Below are 13,288 nucleotides of genomic sequence, written 5' to 3'. Positions count from 1 at the left end.
TATTGACCTGAATCTAATAAAAAAAAGAAAAAGCAGCCAATAGGAGCCTATGGAGAACTCAAGATTTTTATACAAACTTGTTAAAATAACATTTTGTAGACAATATATTTAATGTGAAACAATTTGCTAAGACACTTTGTAAAAGAACTTGTCTTAGCATTACTCGTGTTATTACCTCCTTAAGGATGAATCACCATGTGTAGTATAAAGAAGAGAATCGCAGTGTTTTAAGTATGTGCAATATCAAGAAGTGTGTGTGCGCAGTATGGGATAGAATCACGGTAATGTAAAGTGTAGTAGGCCTATAAAGAAGAACTCCCGCATACTCGTGTAGTGTGTGGGAGTTTCTCAGAGTTCACTGCTCAGCTTTGTAGAGTTCTGGAACTTTACCCAGCACCCCCCGCGCGCTCAACATGGAGGAACTGACGGTGGAGGTCCGTGGCTCCAATGGAGCTTATTACAAGGTAAATACACAATTTACCTCGCTTCTCTCTCTTAAGGATTGTATTCGTCTTTACAGGCAACAAACATGGTAGACACCGCAAGTAAACATTGTTAAATGCCTTCGTCGTGTACTTTTACCGTGTATAAATAGCGCTCGCCTCAGTGTCCCTATTAGCTTTTAGCCGGTTAGCAGCCGCGCGTGGATAATGTTTGATTAAAAATACTCAACAGAAGAAGACATTTGTCATTTTACCGCGATTTTATTTTCCAAGAAGTTGTGCACTAGGGATAAGCTGACTGGTAAAGTGAAATAAACATGGCTGCCTTGTCAACGGGGTTGTCAATCTGCGAGCTGTTATTAACATTCTTTAGTCAGACGTTTCGTTATAACCGTTATTATTGACTTATATAAAAATAGTCTAAATATAAATAGACACGATGTTTTAACGTCTAAATAGTTATATAAAATATAATGAAATAAAGCGTTATACAATCACGGTCATCGTTTGTGTTCATTAGGTTGTGCTGTAATATTATATTAAAGGCCATTGCGACCTACTATTCTAACTCGTCTATTATACATTTAACTGTGTTGTTAAAGAATGGTTTAGTTAAAGGTTTGGTTGGGAAAAGGTTTAAACAAACTATAAAGAAGCTAGGAAGCTTTTTCCTATTTTAAGGTGTGGTCTGAAAATGTACTTGTAAGAGCATGTGATGATGTCAGACTAAACTGTAATTTATGGCATTAGTGATTTAATGTCCATCTATCAAATAATATGTGCTTTAGTATGAACCAGTTCAACTTTGATTTAATTAAAATGGCCTTATCGTATATAATGTCAGGAATAGTTTATAATGTCATAATCACTCTCTCATTCCACTTGTAAGTTAGTATGGTTATGTGTATTATTTCTTATGTATGTGAAGAAGACCTTAAAGCTTTTAATCTTGAGTATGTTTGTAGAGTATGATGTAAGTGACCGAGTTAAAAGTCTGATTGAAGTTATTATATTGAAGATATTATTCTATGACGGTCTCACCCTTTGGTTATTTTGCACATCGTGTTGTCCTCCTTGCTTATCAGGATGCATGTCAGCTGTTCACTGTCCATCTGCAGCTGTCATCCAGACCGCGGTTATTTTACCACCGGCTCTATTTTGAGATGGGATTTAAGACATCCCAACTCCCATTTTGGAGTCACCATTCAGAGACAATGCGATGCACCACTAGACGTATGCTGACCAGCTAGTTTAACTTTATTTTTTGTTTAAATTTTTTGATTTCCAGATTTATGATTCTATCTCAAAGCCTTTTTAAGCATTTGTAACCTCTGAGTTTGGTGTAAGTAAGATGGATCGTATTTGGTTACCTGCATTGTGATCTCCCATATGACATGTCTATGGCCCGGTTTCACAGACACGGCTTATCTTAAACCAGGACTATGCCTTAGTTGAATCAAGATATTTATGTCGCTTTTATAAAAGTACCTTAGAAGAATACATTACTGGTGTGCATCTCGAGAAAAAACATGGCACTGACTGATGTATTTGAAGAAATTTCTGGGCAAGTTATTTTCAGTTCAAGTTAAGACAGGTCACACATTATTTTAGTCTGGGACTAGCCTTAAGCCTTGTCTATGAAACCGGGCCCAAATATATATATTTAGTTCCCAATCTTTAGCACAGATTTTTCATGTTTAGTTTAGTTTTTTTTTTACCCAGTCAAATCTATGAAAGTTTTTTTTTTTAATGATCTTAAAGTTGTTTTGATAGTAATTCTTAAACGCTTAAAGTTAGTTTTGAATAATTACCTAGAATTACAAAAAATATGATGTTTTTATTTGTGTGCGTCCGTGAAGATAATGGTGAAGTGAAGAACATGATATAGGTGTTGTTTTGTGTTTATTTTATTTTCTTAGCGTAAATTGACAGTTGTCTGTATTTCGTAACTTGACTTGACTTTCTTTTGTCGTTTCTTGTTGTATGCCAATAAAATGTAGATCGAATCTGTAAAACTGCATTACTTAAATCATTTTGTTTTTTCAGGGCTTTGTCAAAGATGCACACGACGACTCGCTCTCCATTTCATTTGAAAACAAGTGAGTGAAAGCTACCGTTTGCGATCGTTTAACAATATTGCTTGTAAAACAAAAGTTGGCAGATGAGCATTGTAATGTGTTTTTGTTTTTAGCTGGCAACCTGAAAGACAAGTCCCCTTCGAGGAAGTGCGGTTGCCGCCTCCAGCCGATGCGAAAAAGGAGATCGGTGAAGGAGAAGAGGTGGAGGTGAGTAAATGTGTTCAGCAAAAGTACTGCAATATTTACAATCTCCATAAGCGTCTCAAACAGAAAGCTCTTTCTGTTTAGATATACTCCAAAGCCAATGAGCAGGAGCCATGTGGCTGGTGGCTGGCTAAAGTGCGCATGATGAAAGGAGATGTAAGTATTAAAATCACTTTCGGTTTCCTCTGAACACCTCGGAGTTGAGCTCTGGTTCACTTTCACTTTCGTTTCTTGCAGTTCTATGTGATCGAATATGCTGCTTGTGATGCCACCTATAACGAAATAGTCACGTTTGAGCGTCTCCGCCCAGTGAATCGTAATAAAGCTGTGACGAAGAACACATTTTTTAAGTGCACTATTCCTGTCCCTGAAGATCTCAGAGCTGCGTGAGTAATAGCATCAGCATGAAGGCCGTGGGTGAATCACATGAAACTCTTCAAATGGGAGGGAATCTGTTTAGCTGAACATTGCAACAATTTTAGTGGTGCAAAGATTGCACATTGAACTGTAAAGAGAATTAAAATGGTTTTAGGAGTAATAGCATATAAAATGCAAAATACATGTTATAATAATTTTGCTATAAAATGTTTTTAATTTATTTACATTTTAGGGTGATATTTCTTTATTCATTTACTTATTGTATTGATAATGAATTCCGTAAAAATCAGATATTGTGACAGCCTTAACACGTGTATTATTATAATACTGTATAATACTGTCCTGTACAGTATTGATGAAAGCACGGAATTTATTATTTCTTTTCACGTCAGATGCCAGAACGAACAGGCCCACAAGGATTTTAAGAAAGCAGTCGGAGCCATTAGGATTGTCTACAGCAGCGAGCAAAGTCAACTTGTTGTAATGGTTAGTTCTTGCTTATCTGAACACTTTTGTAAGTAGGTTTGATTTTGACAAAAACTTATTCTACTCTTAACACTTCCAGTCCATGAACGAAGCCACTGTCAAGCGTGTCTCCCTGCTTAGTGACATGCATTTACGCAGCATTCGCACCAAACTCATGCTCATGTCCAGAAACGAGGAGGCCACCAAACATCTCGAGGTAAATACGTTTTCAGACGGTTTTGTCTGTTAGAAATGTCAAATAGTGACTTCTGTGTATCCTGTGAAAAGATAGTTAAAAGGATAGTTCACCCATAAAGGAAAATTGTGTCATCATTTAGTCACCCTCAGATTGTTTCAAACCTGTATGTTTCTTTGTTCTGCTAAACACAACGGAAGATATTTGGACAAATGTCAGTAACCAAACATATCTCATCCCCCATTTACTGCCAAAGTAGGAAAAATAAATACTATGGGAGTCAGTGGGGGATGAGGTCTGTTTGGTTACGGACATTCTTCCAAATATCTTCCTTTGTCAGTCCCTGCAGGATCTTGCGATTGCACAATTTATCGCATAATCAAACAAACTCCTCAACATCTGCGGCAACTTGCAAAATTTAGATAGTGATGCCATCACATTGCGCATTCTGTCAAAACCTGCTCCAAAATTAAAGCAGAGATACTTTTATTACAGGGAGACAGAAAGGGTCTGTAACGCTTACAGTTGGAGAAAGTGTAATGGCTAACAACATCTATTGACATCCATGTACAGGTTCAAGGCATAAACTCATAAACGTTGTTGGAAACTTTTGAAATGTTTGTCTATGCACACCAGTCTGTTATTGCAGGAACATTTCCACAATCAATGGGTGGGCCTTTGCGACTTTAAGCGGCCAAGGTTTACAGACCTTCAGTATGAATCTGCTGCACGCCTTTTTAATCATAGGAAATTAATAATGAAGAACCCTGCTTGCCATTTCAAGTAGTATTTTGAACTCTTTCTGAAACCCCCCTGCAATTTTTATCGCAAAATTGGAATAAATACGCTGCAAGATCCTGTGGGGACTGCTTTGTGTTCAGCAGAACAAAGACATTTATACAGGTTTGGAACAACCTGAGGGTGAGTGAATGATGACGGAATTTTCATTTTTGGGTGAAGTATCCCTTTAAGTTCAAAAGTACAGAGTAAATTTATTTGGTAACTGATTTGGGTGTATAATTTAGAGTACAAAGCAGCTGGCCTCAGCGTTTCAAGAGGAGTTTAGGGTGAGAGAAGACCTCATGGGTCTTGCCATCGGAAGTCACGGCAGTAACATCCAGCAGGCCAGGAAAGTGCCGGGAGTGACCGCAATCGAACTGGACGAGGAGACTGGAACCTTCAGGGTTTACGGAGAAGTGCGTCCATTATGTTACTTTAATATATCCTTTGTAATAAATCAAATGAAATGAAGTAGAGACATTCTTTTCGTTGTGTTTCAGACGGAAGAGGCGGTACAAAAAGCGAGGAATTATCTGGAGTTTCTGGAAGATTCTGTTCAAATTCCTCGCAATCTTGTCGGTATGTTGCTTTTTGTCTCTTTTTTTTTTTTATCTAACTAAAGGCAGCATGAACTAGCATTTACAATCAGTTTACTTTTAATACACATTCGTTTATAATAAAACCTGGTCTTAACTGGAAAAAATGTAAGCACCTTCAGAGGTTTACGAATTAATTTAATGTAGAGCTAATTCAAATCTCTGTGAATTTGTATATCAATAATTTGCTAAAATTGTTGGATGAATACACAATTTTCATACAAATCTTGTCTTTGTAGGAAAGGTTATTGGCAAAAACGGCAAGGTTATTCAGGAGATCGTTGACAAATCTGGAGTGGTAAGAGTGCGCATCGAAGGTGACAACGATAACAAACTCCCTCGACAAGAAGTAAGCCAACACTTTCAACTTTTTTCCGCAAAAAGCATCCCAGAACATACTACACACCTGTAATGCATAACCTTATTGTTTAGGGTATGGTGCCATTTACATTTGTTGGAACAAAAGAAAATATCAGCAATGTGCAGGTCCTACTGGAATACCATATTGCTTACCTGAATGTGAGTATTTAGAAACCGTACTCAGCAACTGTGGTATTAAAAGACCTGATCTGTTTGAGAAGCTCAAGCACTTGTTTGCGTTGCGCAGGAGGTGGAACAGCTGCGACTGGAGCGGCTGCAGATTGACGAGCAGCTGCGTCAGATCGGGGTGGGTTACAGGCCTGTCCCAAACCGACCCGCCGACAAGGACAAAGTCTACACCACTGACGAGAACACGTCTAACACCTCGCTTCATATAAACCGCTCGTACACCGGCAGGGGCCGCGGCCGGCGGGGTCCCGGATATACGTCTGGTTATGGTAGGTGTTTTATTGTCCAAACTTTTTTAACAAATGATGAAACGGAAAAAGTATATTTACATGAAGAAAATGCGGTCAGTTTTGAGGTTTTCTTTTTATGGGTGGGAAGGTGGGTGGCTTGGACTTGTTTTTGTAAAATTTAGCACCATGTCATTTTACACAGGGCTCATAATGGTGGAAGTGTTGCCTGTTACAGTTCCAGAAGATTGGTGTTAGTGCATAACTAAGTGTTCATGTGGTTAACAGGCACTAACTCGGAGCACTCGTACGCCTCCGAGACAGATTCTGAACGTAAGGATGAGCTGAGTGACTGGTCCCTGGCAGGAGAAGAGCACGAGCGAGGCCCCAGACAGCAGAGAGACAGCAGGAGGAGACCGGGAGAGGGAAGAGGCCGAGGGCGCGGAGGACCCGGGGGCAGAGGCCGCGGCTCAGGAAGAGGGATGTCCAACTCCATTAGCTCTGGTAAACTGGCTCCCTTGCAAATAGTGCTTCCACACTTCATTCAATAACACGAAGACTAACATGTATGTGTATATAGTAAAATAAAAACATGCTAGGTTTATAATCCAGGATTTCCATTTAATGTTGCCTAAATATAAGTGTCATTAATATTATTGCTTATAGTGAGAGTTATGAACAAACTTCATGCAACATTTGTATGTAACTCATGTAACGCCCTGTTTGGACCACAAAGATCAATGTTGCCTTAAATTGTGCAGCTTATGAACAGGTGTGCTATTTCTTTTCTTGTCAGTTCTAAGAGATCCAGATGGAAATCCATACAGTCTGCTGGACAACACCGAGACAGATCAGACAGCAGACACGGACGCCAGCGAGTCCCAGTTGAACACCAACCGCCGCAGACGCTCCCGCCGCCGCCGCACCGATGAAGACACCACGGTTATGGACGGCATGAGCGAGTCAGACAACACCTCTCTCAGCGAGAACGGTCTTGGTAAGCCAGCGTGAGAATATTCAATTTTCAATTTAGTTGTATTTCTATGGCGCTCTTGAGGATTTACATTGTTGCAAAGCTTTACAGAATTCGTTTTTGCAGAAAAACAGTAGAGATGGGAAGACGAAAGGAAAGAAATTACTGGGAACGGGGAAATAGAAAATTTTTAAGAAAAATGACAAAAAGAACAGGAACATTTTAAACATATTATGTTATAACATTTTACAGTCTAATGTGAAATCATTTAGGATATAATTGATAATTATAATATTGTAGGAGATTTTCTATTACAAATTGATTAAGTGCCTATAGGATTGTAAACGTTTACACTTTTAACATTGATTATTCAAATCTAACCGACTGCAGTCAATCACACATGCATTTATCAAGGACAAATCACAGACGGCTAAAACGCTTACCGATATCTAAGGTTGGATTTACATAAATCTTTTGTAGATGATGGTGAAGCTAAACCACAGCGTCGTAATCGTAGCCGTCGCCGCCGTTTCCGCCCTCCTGAGGAGAGGCAGCCAGGTAACCTGTATGAATTAACATCAGGTGTTGCATGGCACTTCCTACCTGTTCTGACCCAAACCAGGCCATCAGATGGATCATAACTCAAGAGTCTGAATGGATAAATAAACACATTTGCTGGAGATATGAACACATTGCATTGTGGGCAGGCAAAGCTAAACTTGGATTTTTTTATTGTTAGATTGTGAAATTGCATTTTAAAATGTTGCTCTACGAATTCAATTATTTTGTATAACTGCAGCATTAACAGCAGTTTATAAACTATAGTGTTGATTTGCAGGGTTTTCGTTAATGCACAGTGGTCTCTTACCCAAGAGGAACATTTACATTTAGCAGACGCTTTTATCCAAAGTTCAGGGAGCAATAAAGCGATATTGAACAGTTTACACAGACGTGAATATTCTGTTGTCGTTTATGTTGTTTCAAACTTGTGTGACTGACCTAACTTGTGGGACACAATCAGCATTTTTATGGAATCTCTGAGCGGCTCTTTTTCATATAATGAAAGTGAATGGCAACTAGCATTTATATTTATGCATTTGGCAGACGCTTTTATCCAAAGCGACTTACATTGCATTATCCTATACATTTATACATAGGTATGTGCAATCCCCTGGGATCGAACCCATAACCTTGCGTTGTTAACGCAATGCTGTTACCACTGAGCTACAAAAGTTTATAGTATAATCATTTAAGTTTTCTTTCGAAAAGCTTTATGAGAGGAACAATAGTAATCTTTCACTCTCTCAAGGTCAATCAAACATGTGCCACCATGTCATAAACATTTGACATCTCAAAGCATCACATGATTTTAATATAACAGTCTTTATTTTTGAAGTGGGACAGTGTCTTTCACCTTTCTATTTACATTCGTTATTTGAAAAGGAGTTGTGTCAATGTTTTGAATTATTCCAAAATTCACATGCGTTTTTAATGACATGAGGTTGTGTAAATAATGACAGAATGCTTGGTTTTTTGGTGAACTAACTCATGGAGTCCTATTACCAGTTTGTTTTAATAACACTATTTATGTACTGATCAGGTACTGCACATGTAACTTGTTTTTAGCTGGCTAGGCACCACTTTTAAAAGATCTTTTGCAAATCAAATCTTGTATGTGTTGCAGTTAGTGTGGCTGACTACATATCACGTGCCGAATCTGAAAGCAGGCAGAGAAACTCGAGAGATCTGAAGAACAACAAAAAGGATATGGTAATTACTTTAACATTTATCGACATGAAATCAAAATTGATCCTGATTACGTTTTGTTGTTTACTAATACACTTTTTTGGTCATATTGTGCACCATTCCTTTTGGTTGTATTATACTGTGTTATTCCAAAATAGGTTTGCCTTGGCAATGTTTAATCTAAATAAGATAATTTGCTTCCAATTATATATTTTTAACCGTTCCCATTCATTGGCAGGGTCAAGTAGAGTCCATATCGGAGCACAGCCCCACTACAGCTGTGAGCAACGGCCCCAGCACCAAAGAAGAGCCGAATAATACTTCACGAGCTTCCGCCGACGAGGCCACGCCAGCCGTTGTCAACGGACTCTCTTAATCAATTCGATTTTACTCGAAACTCATAACCTTTACAGTTTTACAATAGCGCTTGTACAAGTTTGCCAAAGATAGACGTATGGACTTCCACATTCTCAATTGCACTTTTCAGTTCCTTCACTATGGGACAGATAATAAATCTGAAAAACATTATGAGACGACAAAAAATAAAATCACACCTAAGTATGTTCCTGATCAGATTTTGTGCCTTCAGAGCGTAGTTTCAACATTGTGTTGGCTGGCTATGGAAAAATAATAATTAAAAACATGTCTGAAATGGCGATTACAGAAAGACTCCCAGACATCCTTAGCTGCTTTTTGTTACTTTTAATATGCAACCACTTCTTACGTTGGGGAGGGGTTATGGGGAAAAAAGGATGTTTTGCACTGAATAGTCATTTCTCGACCTTAAAAAGTAACGTTAGTCTGGAAACTGGTCTGTATAATCAGTTCATTTTAAATGCTGTATGTAAAACACTTCCTGTAAGATTAAATTGGCTTCTCATCCTTTGCCTGTTGAGTAGGAACGGGGGCAACTGAGACTGTTTTGGAGCCTTTTTGGTTTATTTATTTTAAAATGTACAGTATTTAAAATTAACTAAGTCATTTTAACACTAAACTGCCTGAACCTCTTTGGTGACATATTTGGACTACTGAAAGATCAATTTCCAGATGTTCTGTTCTGTAAACTACTTTTGTTAGTCCTTATGGGTTTTTTGTAAAGATCATTCTGGTTGTTTGATGTGGAATATGTTTTGTATGCAGGTAGTTCATAAATAAACATTTGCTCTTCCAGCCAATTTTTCAAAGTTGATTTATCGACTAGTGTGAGTTTTTCCTGTCTTGAAATGTTTCAAATATAGTTTGATATATCAGAATCATTTGACTGTGACATTTGAGTACACAGGCTATGAAACTGAAGTATTTTGGAATAACGGGTTCAACACATTTGGTGCAACCTTCCTCACAAAATACTTTCTCTGGTCTATTACTCGACATCGGTTAACAGTTATATTTTTTATATTTTGATTTTTAAATCAAAAATTTTTTTTTTTATAACCCATACCACAGTATTCTAACGTATTAAGGTGACCCGAATCAAAATTGTAATATTTAATTTAATTATTGCTATTCACACTGTCATGCAAAAATCTTTCATCATACAACAACAGGGTACTGTATTTAATCCTTATGTAAGAATTCATGTGCATCGGCCATGTCATGAAAGACTATTTCTTTGATTGTCCATCAAATAAATCTTTAGCCTCGTTTATTTTTGCTGCGAGATACGGTGATCCACCTGCCCAAGAAACACACAAATAACACACTGGCTTATACATACTGCATGGTTTTATACTTTTTGAATAATAGATATAAGTGAAAAGACACCTCACCTCGGTCAGGATGGTTTAAAATCATTAGTTTTCTGTGTGCCTCTCTGATCTTGTTTTTGTTAGCAGTAGGACTAGTGGAAAGAGAATACACGTATTTACATGCACAAGTCATTTTCTTACATTGTAATAACATGTTTCACTCTTTACCTATTTTTTGTGTGCTACATCAAGCAATATGTAAGGTATGTGATGATGATCACCGTTTATAAAACCCTGATCTACCTGACACCAAGAATAAGGGACGCTTCTCTCCTGTTCATCTTTGGTTCAAACCCCCCTCTGTAGTATCCGCTACCAAATGCCTATGGAAAATCAAATGCATGAAATAAAATGACTTCAATCAATTCATCGCGATGAAGAAATGATAAAATAATTTAAAGAAATATCACTTACAGATTTGGATGCTTCCAGAGCTTGTTTCACTTGTGGCTCCATATGTTTCATAGCCTGCATTGCATAGCGACCTGCAACAATGCATCATTAGAGGACAAACCCCAAAACAATCAGGTTTAATTAATGATCAAATGTATATTGCTATATAGATCTAAATCATCATCAAGTTTTTCTGGAGTCCTACCTGCAAACCCTGCTGCTGCCAGGGTAAGGCCCACGGCCACCATGGTACTAGTCTAAAACACACCATAAAACAATAACCCTTGATTGTGCAATCTGCATTAATTGAGGGGCAATTTGCATTATTCAGTGCAACTACACATCAGACATGTCAATCATAACAACATGCCTTACGTCCAATCCACAGCAGTAAGTAAGTTACATTGCAGTTTGCCAGTTCTCTGTTCAGAGACTGTGGAGAATGTTTCTGACACCAGATGTTGTGAAATAATAATATATATTATTAACAGAGTAATAATAACGACATTCATCGTGTAAAATAACAAGATAAGGCACTATTATATCAGCTGTGGTTTTCTGGAGTTTCACCTGCAGCTTAATTTTTAATGTTACTGTTTAATGATAGTTTCAATATGCAGTCAGTTTCACTTATTTGAAATAATCCTATAAAATTATAAACGCCGCTTTTAATATTAACATTTATATGACTGTAAATAACCATATAACTGTAAATGTGTGCCAGAAATGGCACTGAATGTCACTCCATCGGTTAGCAACAGGCTAATGCTACCTCTGTTTTGCGTCTAAAATGACGCACTAAATACAGACATAACACGACAGTGTGAGTGAAACTGAAAGAAAAGACACGTACCATTTTATCTGCTACAAATCTGCTATTTGATCGCCTGCAATCATGTCTTTATTATATCATAACTCAGTGCTGAATGTCAGGATCATGTGCTGTTGTTATGGTGACTTCTGAACTTCAGACAGCGACCTGTCGCAAAACGAGCCCGCGTGTCGCCAACTGTCGTAAAACATCTGTTAATAATGCAAATTATTTGACGTTAGTCTCTTTGTGTGGAAATGATTTTGAAATGGATGACTTAGGCTAAATAATGAAGAAAAAGCAGCCGAGTACAGTCCAGAACTGATGTGAACTCCACCAATACTGTTTAAAGCATCTCAGGTGAGACCTCAACAAGCTAGTGCTACTTGATTGATAAAACGACAAGATAATATTTTGTGCAAATTATACACAATGCGTGACTACACTGAAGATCAAATATAGCAAAGTGTTGATTCATTTAGGATTTTTAGTCACAGAAATGTATTTCCTCTGGACTAAAACTCATCTTGGTGAATGAGTTAATGCAAACCCAAACTGTGATAACTTTACATTCAGGCAAGTCAAGTCACTGTGACATAATGTTAGCTTTTACAGTTTTTATATTTTTATTCTGACAATACATGCGACAGTCTTGAAAAAAACAATAAGTGACCACTTCAAAATTAAACCGAGTTTACTATTTCTACAAACGTGTTTATATAAAACACTAGTTTTTGTTTCATTCTGTGTTACATTTGGATTAATTCTGGGAATTGCAATAACATTTTCCACAAATTACCAATAAAATATCGTTTTTATTTGAATTTATTTGCAGAAAATTAAAAGACATAAGGGTCAAAATGACAAAAAACATACAATGTCTGCAGATCTGGAATAAAGATAAGTTAAAGGGATAGTTCACCCAGAAATGACAATTCTGTCATCATTTCCTCACCCTCAGATTGTTCCAAACCTGTATAAATGTATTTGTTTTGCTGAACACACAGGAAGAAATTTGGAAGAATGTCAGATCTCACCCACCATTTACTGCCATAGTAGGGAAAATAAATACTATGGGAGTCAATGGGGGGTGAGATTTGACAATCTTCCCGATATCTTCCTGTGTGTTCAGCAGAACAAAGAAATGTATACAGGTTTGGAACAATCTGAGGGTGAGGAAAGGATTACAGAATTTTCATTTTTGGGTGAACTATCCCTTTAATATTCACGTTTAAACAATACAATTCTAATGTTTTACATGCATTTTAATAGTTTCAGTTCAAAAATGAGTATAAAGTAAGCCTGATTTTTTTCACAGCTCTCTCTCAGTCTTTCAAATAGCCATGCCAATGTCATTCTTGGGTTTTTTCTTTCTGATGAAATTTAACAAACACTGGACTGGAAAAAAACACAATACATGCAGAAATGTCTCCTGGAATATTTCCGATTGTCAATTGCAGTTGGATTTAGCACTTAGTTATTTATTTTTGATAATGACTGTTGCTTATATTTACACGGTAAACAACAAATGCAGGTCTTGGCAATATACAGGGGTTAGGCAAACTGTTTATAGGGGATAACATTATTTGTTTATAAGGTGTTTGGTTGATCTTTTGTTACTATTGTCTAGGTTGCATGCCACAATATTAAACACATTTCGCCAGAAAAAGTTGTGTTTAGCAGTGGCTCGTACAAGAAATT

The 13,288-nt window shown here is 37.4% G+C and overlaps 2 protein-coding genes across 3 annotated transcripts; one reads left to right on the top strand and one right to left on the bottom strand.

Moving 5' to 3' along the window:
- Positions 1-349: 349 nt before the first annotated feature.
- Positions 350-9,866, top strand: fxr1 (FMR1 autosomal homolog 1). Of its 2 annotated transcripts, XM_057326501.1 has the most exons (17): positions 354-464; positions 2,490-2,542; positions 2,635-2,728; positions 2,810-2,881; positions 2,963-3,111; positions 3,496-3,589; positions 3,669-3,785; positions 4,790-4,960; positions 5,045-5,123; positions 5,380-5,489; positions 5,573-5,659; positions 5,748-5,958; positions 6,205-6,420; positions 6,713-6,913; positions 7,370-7,447; positions 8,574-8,659; positions 8,874-9,866. In XM_057326501.1, the coding sequence occupies exons 1-17, from the start codon at positions 414-416 to the stop codon at positions 9,009-9,011; spliced, it is 2,007 nt and encodes a 668-aa protein (XP_057182484.1). In that variant the 5' UTR covers positions 354-413; the 3' UTR covers positions 9,012-9,866. The 2 variants fall into 2 exon arrangements, with proteins under 2 accessions (XP_057182486.1, XP_057182484.1); XM_057326503.1 differs by lacking the exon at positions 7,370-7,447 and having other exon boundaries at positions 350-464; positions 8,874-9,850.
- Positions 9,867-10,113: 247 nt separating this feature from the next.
- dnajc19 (DnaJ (Hsp40) homolog, subfamily C, member 19) lies at positions 10,114-11,764 on the bottom strand. Its single transcript, XM_057326509.1, has 6 exons — positions 11,630-11,764; positions 10,982-11,033; positions 10,798-10,868; positions 10,627-10,706; positions 10,405-10,475; positions 10,114-10,310 (listed from the first exon to the last, which is right to left on the bottom strand). The coding sequence occupies exons 1-6, from the start codon at positions 11,630-11,632 to the stop codon at positions 10,240-10,242; spliced, it is 348 nt and encodes a 115-aa protein (XP_057182492.1). The 5' UTR covers positions 11,633-11,764; the 3' UTR covers positions 10,114-10,239.
- Between the last annotated feature and the right edge of the window lie 1,524 nt (positions 11,765-13,288).

The sequence above is a fragment of the Triplophysa rosa genome, linkage group LG25, assembly GCF_024868665.1.
Source record: "Triplophysa rosa linkage group LG25, Trosa_1v2, whole genome shotgun sequence".
Lineage (NCBI taxonomy): Eukaryota > Metazoa > Chordata > Actinopteri > Cypriniformes > Nemacheilidae > Triplophysa > Triplophysa rosa.
This window is presented reverse-complemented; position numbering and strand designations above follow the sequence as displayed.

What these genes read in the sequence shown, in the direction of transcription:
- dnajc19 (XM_057326509.1), bottom strand. An exon ending in TCCCTTATTCTTGGTGTCAG is followed by an intron (nt 10,476 to 10,626) that starts GTAGATCAGGGT and finishes TCTTTCCACTAG; the next exon opens with TCCTACTGCTAACAAAAACA. An exon ending in TTTAAACCATCCTGACCGAG is followed by an intron (nt 10,311 to 10,404) that starts GTGAGGTGTCTT and finishes TTTCTTGGGCAG; the next exon opens with GTGGATCACCGTATCTCGCA.
- fxr1 (XM_057326501.1), top strand. Translation starts at nt 414, where the DNA reads ATGGAGGAACTGACGGTGGAGGTCCGTGGCTCCAATGGAGCTTATTAC. An exon ending in CCTGAAGATCTCAGAGCTGC is followed by an intron (nt 3,112 to 3,495) that starts GTGAGTAATAGC and finishes TTTTCACGTCAG; the next exon opens with ATGCCAGAACGAACAGGCCC. An exon ending in AAAGTCAACTTGTTGTAATG is followed by an intron (nt 3,590 to 3,668) that starts GTTAGTTCTTGC and finishes TAACACTTCCAG; the next exon opens with TCCATGAACGAAGCCACTGT.